This window comes from Cynoglossus semilaevis, chromosome 1 (genome assembly GCF_000523025.1).
Source record: "Cynoglossus semilaevis isolate Cse_v1.0 chromosome 1, Cse_v1.0, whole genome shotgun sequence".
In the NCBI taxonomy this organism is placed as follows: Eukaryota; Metazoa; Chordata; class Actinopteri; order Pleuronectiformes; family Cynoglossidae; genus Cynoglossus; species Cynoglossus semilaevis.
The window spans coordinates 31,553,555-31,562,707 of record NC_024307.1 but is presented as its reverse complement, the minus strand read 5'-3'; the positions used below and the strand labels follow the sequence as shown (position 1 = coordinate 31,562,707).

The window sequence follows — 9,153 nt, the reverse complement described above, 5'->3', positions numbered from 1 at the left end:
TGTTGAAAAGTTGGAAGGGCTGCTCTCGAGCACCTCCTCCCCCCCCCCCCCCCCCCGCCTTTCTTCTGCCGCTGCTACTTCTTCATCTCCCCCAAGCTCCCATGCAGCACCCATGTACCCCTGGCTGAGTCGCGGTGGACTATTGCCCTGTCCAGCAGGCCAGGCCACCTCTAGCACTGCTCCTGCAGAAAGACTACGGCCACCGCCTCTTACGCCTCAGACTGAATATGCTAGAGAAAAGCAGAGGCAGCGGGAGATGTGGAACAACAATGGCGGAACGACATTCAGTCCCCCATCAACACACAATACCTCAGGGATGAACCAGACGGTGTATCCAAACAAGCCTCCGGCAATGCAGGCTGCACCCAACCAATCCAAAGACACATCCAAGGAGAGGGAGAGCAGCCAGCACTCTCTCCCACCAATGGCACTTAGAGAACCCCCCAAACTGTATCAGGCTTTCCCCAGAGAAAACCCTCCCCCACCACCTTTGTCATCCATGTCTAGAGCAGGAATTCTTAGCAAACGTGTAACAGGCAGTAGTCTGGAAAAAGATGGCAGCGATTCAGACAGTGCTCAGTTTGAGGAGGAGCCCTCGGAAATGTCCACCTTGCTCCCCGATGGCCTGGCAAATATAATGGCCATGCTGGACGAGTCCATCAAGAAAGAGGAGGAGATGTTCAACAGAGAGAAGAGTGGATCTGCAGGTCTTCTCGACAACTTTTCCGCCAGGGTTCCAACCGTCCAAAGCTACCTGTGTGCACCAGACCTTGTTCCCGCAACAAAGAACCAGCCCAACCAGGACGACCTTGGATCCAATCCTCATGCTAGTCCTCCTGTGCTCAGCCGCCAGGGCTCCCTGGCATCCCCTTGCAGTCGGACGTCTTCTCTCAACGAGGAGGACGACGAGTACCTCAAGTCGTCTTCTGTTGCTGCCAAACAGTCAGTTGAAATTAGAACAGGAGAGAGTAACACCAGTTACCGCCACAGCGACCTTGCCAAACTGTACGGTCTCCCTGAACAGACGAAAAGCGAAGCTGATGAGGACGATGAAGAGGAGGATTCTGAGACCCCATCATGTTCCCCACCCCCTCAAAGACCCCACCTACACCAGACAGGTGTAAACAGCATGTTCAAGTCCCTAGCGACAGTTCTGGAGAGCCAGAAGTATGCATACAGAGGTGGGCCCTTTGGGAGACCCCCTCCATCTGCTCTGGTTGGAGTCAAATATTCTTCCTCTCTGTCATTAGGACCTGATATTTGCCGCCAACAGCAAAGTGGGTCTCCTACTTCAGACTCCACCAATCCACCCTTTAGTCCAGCTCTTCCAGCAGTAACGTCTTCTGCTTCCCTACTAGAAGACAAGAAATTGAAAATGGAACATGCTGACATCTGGATAGAAGGTGGAGAGAAAACGGAGGAAATCATGGAATCTATCAAAAAGAAGAGTCTTCCTCCCACCAAACCTATTAAAGTGGTCAAGGATGAGAAGCAGCTGTCAACCATCTCAGAGTCCTCTCTGGCAGAACTGGGCAAGAGCTGTGAGATGCTGCTCAGTCAACAGTCACTCTCCAACAAGAACTCACTCAGTAAACTGGACAGTCACGGTAACTGTGAGAGCCACAAATCTGACAAGGTAAAGGAACACAGGGACAAAGACAGGCACCGGGACAAAGACAGGAGTAAAGAAAAAAAGAGGAAGCACGGTCACAGCCACAGCAGCAGCAGGAAACACGAAGACAGAAAAGAAAAGAAGAAGCACAAAGAGAAGAGAGAGGAGAGTGCATTTTCCTCACCCTCGTCTTCATCATCGCCGTCCTCCTCGACCAACCATTCCAGCTCCAGCCACAAACGGCACAGGGATGGCAAGAGCCACAAGGAAAAGAAAGATCGTATAATCCTCGGGGACCTTAACCTCCAGAGTAAAGAGGGATCGGAGAGAAGGGAGAAGAATAGAAGTCACTACGATACAGACAAAAGAAAACGCAAGGAAGCGTCCAGTGGCAGCTGCACTAGTGAAGGAGAACGTGCAGAATGGGTCTCAGAAAGTTCCGATGAAAGATTTTCTGAAGACAAGAGAGGATCTGGTTCTTCACTAGTTTCCGCAGATTACATGAAGCTGAAGGCGTTGTCAGACGGGCCACCCAAAGAGCTAAAGATCCGCCTGATCAAAGTGGAGAGTGGGGACAGAGAGACATTTATTGCTTCAGAGGTAGAAGAAAAGAGAATTCCACTGGAAGAAATCAGCATCAAAAACTCAGCCAGTGAAATCATCAGGTCTTGCAAGTAAGTGCAGTGAAACTCTTTCCATCTTCTCCTAAATTCCGTTGTTTAGAACAGGGGGATCGAACTCATTTTGGTTCAGGGGCCCCATACAACCTGGTTTGATGTTAAGTTGGCGAGACCAGTCCAATCATAATGTAATTACCTATAAGCAACAATAAGTCCATGTTTTCCCCCATTGTTTTCCTGCAAATAACTACAAGTATATTAAAAATTATTCATATTTAATGAAATATAATTTGACAATACATCACCAGCATGGAGTATTTGTGCTTTTTTTCACTTTCAAAATGCTCCAAAATAGCCGGTTATGTCCCACAGGCCATATGTTTGACACTCTTGGTTTAGAATGACGTACTATCTCCAAAAGTAAACATGAGAAGTTTATTTTGCAACCTCCACTCACCTTCATCTTTTGTTCTCTCTCTTCCAGGGGAACCAGGATTAAAGAGAAGTTCAAAGAATCCTACCTGCTTCCAGCTTTTTCCGTAAAGCCCATCATGACCACAGAGGAACCCTTACCTAGAGAGAAACTCAACCCTCCTACACCCAGTATCTATGTATGTTATTGTACACACTGCCTCTCCCATTTGTACTGGCTCTCTGTGTTTACTAGCGAGAAAATAACGACACTTCCCAGTATGATAAAGCATGTTTTTCTTCTCTGTAGCTGGAGAGCAAGAGAGACGCCTTCTCCCCTGTGCTGCTGCAGTTCTGTACAGACCCCAAGAATCCTGTGACTGTCATCAGGGGCCTCGCTGGGTCGCTAAGACTAAGTAAGATGATGAGAAATTAATGGTCACAGTTTGGTGGATTTAGTGGAAAGCTTGTTGGTTGCACCATGGCACACATTCCTCAACAATGCTTCCTTTCATTATGAGCAGACCTGGGTCTGTTTTCTACAAAGTCCCTGGTGGAGGCTAATGCAGACCAGGCAGTGGAGGTCAGGACCCAGGTGCAGCAGCCAGCTGATGAAAACTGGGACCCCAGTGGCAAAGGTCAAACGTGGCCCTGTGAGAGCAGTCGCTCCCACACCACTATTGCCAAGTATGCTCAGTACCAGGCCTCCAGCTTCCAAGAGAGTCTGCAGGTAAAGGTCTCCTGTTGTGTATGTTTAGATTCAACCAGAGACGTTTCTTTATCAGTGGAACTATTAATCTTATATCAATTATACCTTGTCAACTTTGTCTGTAGGAGGAGAAAGGCAGTGATGATGAGGAGGATGATGATGACAAGGAAAAGAAGCCATCTAACAGCGCTGACACACCACTGAAGGAAAGCTGTAAAGAAGTTAACAGGTAAATGACTTTTTTTTTTAATCCTACATTGTTTTTATTTTATCACAGTTGAAGTCATGTTTTATGTTTTCTTCTTAGTGGTGAGCAGAAACCCCTGGGGAAGATTATTAAATTTGGCACCAACATTGACCTGTCGGATCCCAAAAGGTTAGCACCTTGGACAGAGTCTTAAGCACGATCCTGATGATGATGATGATGATGAGGATGAACTGAGTCTAACCTGTGGTTCATTCATGTGCGTTCAGGTGGAAGCCTCAGCTTCAGGAACTGCAGAAACTTCCGGCTTTTATGAGAGTTTCATCCAATGGAAATATGCTGAGCCATGTTGGACATACAATCCTTGGGATGAACACTGTCCAGCTCTACATGAAGGTTCCAGGGAGCCGCACACCAGGTAAACAGACATGACCCACACCTGAAACATATATCCTTTGAGCTGGGTATTGTAGACATCACTAACTTACCAAGCTAAAATGAATGACTGCAGTTTCATCATTAAGGCATTAAATGCTGGCTTTGTTGAGGTGCAGCCAGCCTCTACCTCAACTCAATATTCTGCTTTTAAATCCATACAAACACTTTCCAAGATTGTATCTCCTTACTGGTTGTACAATAGCCATGCACAACTTTAGAAATACATTAAAGCTAAAAGTTGTAGCTGACAATATTGTGTGTTGATGCGTTCATCAGGTCACCAGGAGAACAATAACTTCTGCTCAGTAAACATCAACATTGGTCCTGGAGACTGTGAGTGGTTCTCTGTTCACGAGAACTACTGGCAGGCCATCAGTGACTTCTGTGAAAAGTGAGTATGTGGTGGTCAAACATTTGTTTCTGTATATCAGTTTGTAAGTTCAAACCATAACAACATTTGCTCTTGTTATTCCAGACATGGTGTGGACTACCTGACAGGCTCCTGGTGGCCTGTGCTAGAGGACTTGTACAACGCCAACATCCCAGTGTATCGCTTCATTCAGCGTCCTGGGGACCTGGTGTGGATCAACGCTGGAACCGTTCACTGGGTTCAGGCTGTGGGCTGGTGCAACAACATTGCCTGGAATGTGGGGCCTCTACATGGTGAGACTGCACCCTCTAGTGGCAAAATATAGTGAGCGTTTTCTTTTTAAATAAAAAAACTGCCTCATCCTTTAATGTGTTCCTATATGTGCACCTGCAGCTTACCAGTACCAGCTGGCCCTGGAGAGGTTCGAGTGGAATGAAGTGAAGAAGGTGAAGTCCATAGTGCCCATGATACATGTGTCCTGGAATGTGGCCCGCACACTCAAGATCACTGACCCAGACACTTACAAGATGTTGAAGTGAGTTCATCAGTTAGCCCTGCAGCTACTTCAACTCCAAACTTATTAGTTTGTTGTTTTTTATTGGAAAAGTAGAATGAGACAACACCCAAGGTTTAACACAGTGTGCTGTTGTCTTTACTTCGTTGCCAGACACTGTCTGCTGCAGTCCATGAAGCACATCCAGATCCTCAGAGACCAGCTGGTTGCAGACGGCATGAAGATTTCTTATCAAAGTCGGGTCAAGGACGAGCCTGCCTACTACTGCAATGAATGTGATGTGAGTAATTAGTACTTTGTACTTCAAAAGGACTGTTCTGTTTCTTAAATTGTTATAGATATAGTTACACTGTTATACATAAAGCTGACTGCCCTTATTTGGATAAAAAAACCCACATTTTATGTAAAAGTAATTAGTAACAGAACTGGGAAAATGTCATGGGAACTTTAGGTTCGATCACCACAGATTAATAAATGTTGTATCTGCCACAGTTGGAGGTGTTCGATTTGTTGTTCGTGACGAGTGAGAGCAGCAGCAGGAAAACGTACGTGGTCCACTGTGAGGACTGTGCACGTCAGCGTAGTCCCAGCCTGAACAGCGTGGTGGTGCTGGAGCAGTACCGCATGGAGGAGCTGATGAACATCTATGACTCATTCAGTCTGGTGAGAAACAAAAAAAAAAGCTCAAAGATTTTTCCATATGCATTTTGATAAACTGTCAGTTCCATTATTATGTGATGTGTACCTGATGCTTTCATTCATAAATATATATATATATGAAATAAATATGTTTTTTCACCCTGCCAGGCCCCTACTTCCTCCCGGTGATGGAGCTCCCCTCCTGCATCCTCTCAGCCATAACCAAAATTCCTGCACGACAGGACAAAAAAAGAAACATCACTGTTTTTTTAAAACTGACAGTGAATAATTATTTAAAGATCATCTTTGCTACTACTGCGAATACTTGCTGAACAGCTAGTAGAATACGTTTACTCATCATTACTGTTTACATAAAGAAATACCAAGCCTCCAGTAAAGAAAGAAAAAAAAACAACAGTTTACTCTCAGATGGTGCTTTCAAACACAAACCCTGGCAACAGTGAAGTTGACAACCAGGGGGCGGTCGGTGCTGCCATTGAACAAAGGGTGGAGGCTTGGCAATCCTTTCAATGGCGTGTATCTGTCAGTACAAGAAAGAACGTTCCGATGTCATTGTTGTCTTGAATACTGAAATTTGTACAAGCTGTTTGCAATTTTTGTGGGTGGTGCTGTTTTTTTTTTTAAGTAATTTATATTTTTTTTTCTAAACTAGATCAGCCTAGATATATACCACATTGGCCTTGTATTTAGAGAAGAGACAAAATTACAAAAATACTAATAATAGAGATATGAACATTTTTCTAAAGCATTAAGATTTTAAAAACAAATGGTTTGGAATGCTTCAAAACTTACGGGTTTTAATGACTTTGGTTGTTTTGGAGAGACTTCAGTTCCTTGTTGTAAATTTTGTGATTTTCTTTTATCGATTCCTTGATTTTCTCTGGAGGATAATGTTCAGTTGTCACACATCATCAGGTCTTCAATCCTCAGTTTCTGTATGAAAAGAAGAAGAATGAAAATCATGGTTTTTGCGTTGTTTTTGTTCAGGTGTTCTTTTTCCTGTATGGATATTTTCTCTTTTTTCAGCATTGTACATTTAATTTAATATTTTCTCTATTTATTGGATATCAATGTTCTCTTCTTTTTTTTAACGGGGTTTTAAAAGTTTGAACTTCTCCATTAGTTTGTGAGGTGAGGCATTGCTCTGTCAGAACTATGATGTGGGGGTTTTGTGTTGGCAGGAGTGGAGGCTGCTGTTCGTCTGGTGCTCGCCTCCCACTGCTCCACTGTTTTTATTTCTCCTCTCCTGATATATTTAACGACACCTTTATCTAATGAAACACCACCTTTCCTGTAGATGATAGGGACACTGCTCACATAGAGAAGATGGAATGCTGTGTTTGTATACTCATCATGGAGGAAAAAAAAGACAGCTTTTTGCAAAGTGTTTTGAATTTTTTTTTATAATGTAGGGGAGTTTTTAAATGAGATTTTAATGATTTTATAATATCTGTTAAATTTGATAACAGGATAGATGGTGCTAAATGTTCTCCTGGAATACCTTCTTTTGACTTCTTGAAATAAGAATTCTATTTTTTCCTGTTGCAATATCACCTTAACCTTTTCCTTCTCTTTGTGGTCAATTATTTATAACTGCACTGTTTAGAGAATTCACAGACATACTTGCAGATACACACATACACATACATACATACATACACACACCAAACTGAGCCAGACATGTCTTAAACACTTGTGAAATTGTGTGACATTACTATGACTATTAAACGCTTTTTGATAAATCCAGAATCAGAAATGTCAGGTTCATTAATGTCACCTAACCTTATGTTCTTGTTATTTTTCATAATACTGCAGTAGTATACATCTCACCTAATGGTTAGAATATCATAAAATCACAATGAGTAGACATACAGTAAACATTGCACCAATCTATAATTTGCATTTAAAAAAAAATAAAAAAACAACTCTAACTAGTTCCACCACCTCCTCTTCTGCAGGGCTGATGTCAGACTCACCTTCAGCATCACACCAGTAGGTGCGTCTTTATTACCACCTTTAATCTGCATTTTAATTAATTTGTGTTATCACGGGTGTAGAGAGTGCTCTCTTGTGGCCATATACGATATAGACTACTTTTGTTTCAGTAGTTTGGAGATAGGGGATGAAGAAAATGGCCAGATTGGTTTGAGAAGGCAAACGTTACTCAAAAACCACTTTTCCCGGTATAAAGGTGCAGCATTGTGGATACACATGTTGCAACTTCAAGCAAACAAGTAACATGAGCTTCTTCTTCTTCTTTTTCTTTTGGCTTTGTCCCTTTTTTCAGGGGTTGCCACAGCAGATCATTGATTTCCATCTCTCCCTGTTCTCTGTATCTTCTACTCTGACTCCAACTATCTGCATGTCCTCCCTCACTACATCCATATATCTCCTCTTTGGCCTTCCTCTCTTTCTCCTACCTGGTAGCTCCATCTCTAACATTCTTCTACCAATGTATCCACTGTCCCTCCTCTGCACATGTCCAAACCATCTCAATCTGGCTTCTCTAGCTTTTTCTCCAAACCTTCCTGTCTGTGTTGTCCCTCTAATGACCTCATTCCTGACCCTGTCCATTCTTGTCACTCCTAAAGAGAATCTTAGCATCTTTAACTCTGCCACCTCCAGCTCCTCCTCCTGTCTTCTGCCTATTGCTACTGTCTCTAAACCATACATCATGGCTGGTCTCACCACTGTCCTGTAAACCTTTCCCTTCACCTTAGCTGACACTCTTCTGCCACCGATCACTCCTGACACTTTTCTCCAGCTGTTCCATCCTGCCTGTACTCTATTCTTCACCTCTCTTCCACAGTCTCCGCTGCTCTGAACAGTTGATCCTAAGTACCTAAACTCCTGCACCTTCACCACCTCTGCTCCTTGTAGCCTCACTATTTCACTGTTCTGCCTTTCGTTTACACACATGTACTCTGTCTTGCTGCGACTGACCTTCATTCCTCTTCTTTCTAGTGCAAACCTCCACCTCTCTAGGTTCTCTTCTAGCTGCTGCCTACTCTCACTACAGATCACAATGTCATCTGCAAACATCATAGTCCATGGGGACTCCTGTCTGACCTCATCTGTCAATCTGTCCATCACCACAGCAAACAAGAAGGGGCTCAGGGCCGATCCTTGATGTAGTCCCACCTCCACTTTGAAGTCTTCTGTCCTCCCAACAGCGCACCTCACTACTGTTGTACTATTCTCATACATGTCCTGCACCAAACTAACATACTTCTCTGCCACTCCTGACTTCCTCATACAAAACCACAATTCCTCCCTTGGCACTTTGTCATATGCCTTTTCTAGATCTACAAATACACAATGCAGCTCCTTCTGACCTTCCCTGTACTTCTCCATCAACATCCTCAAGGCAAATATTGCATCTGTGGTACTCTTCCTAGGCATGAAACCATACTGTTGTTCACAAATCTCCACTTCCTGCCTCAACCTAGCTTCAACTACTCGTTCCCAAATCTTCATTGTATGGCTCATCAACTTTATCCCTCTGTAGTTGTTACAACTCTGTGCATCACCCTTCTTATGAATTGGCACCAGAACACTTTTTCTCCACTCATCAGGCATCTTGCCAGTCTCTAAAATTCTGTTAAACAAACCAG

The 9,153-nt window shown here is 43.7% G+C and overlaps 1 protein-coding gene across 1 annotated transcript in view; it reads left to right on the top strand.

The window, feature by feature from the left end:
• Positions 1 to 7,288, top strand: part of kdm6ba (lysine (K)-specific demethylase 6B, a) — an 11,405-nt gene extending 4,117 nt beyond the window's left edge. Inside the window, exons 9-21 of the mRNA XM_025062121.1 lie at positions 11 to 2,286; positions 2,717 to 2,843; positions 2,954 to 3,059; positions 3,168 to 3,373; positions 3,478 to 3,581; positions 3,660 to 3,728; positions 3,827 to 3,975; positions 4,272 to 4,386; positions 4,471 to 4,658; positions 4,759 to 4,900; positions 5,033 to 5,159; positions 5,372 to 5,542; positions 5,687 to 7,288. Of these exons, the coding sequence (XP_024917889.1) occupies positions 11 to 2,286; positions 2,717 to 2,843; positions 2,954 to 3,059; positions 3,168 to 3,373; positions 3,478 to 3,581; positions 3,660 to 3,728; positions 3,827 to 3,975; positions 4,272 to 4,386; positions 4,471 to 4,658; positions 4,759 to 4,900; positions 5,033 to 5,159; positions 5,372 to 5,542; positions 5,687 to 5,707 (3,801 nt within the window). The 3' untranslated portion in view covers positions 5,708 to 7,288. The remainder of the gene's footprint in view (positions 1 to 10; positions 2,287 to 2,716; positions 2,844 to 2,953; positions 3,060 to 3,167; positions 3,374 to 3,477; positions 3,582 to 3,659; positions 3,729 to 3,826; positions 3,976 to 4,271; positions 4,387 to 4,470; positions 4,659 to 4,758; positions 4,901 to 5,032; positions 5,160 to 5,371; positions 5,543 to 5,686) is intronic.
• Positions 7,289 to 9,153: the final 1,865 nt, after the last annotated feature.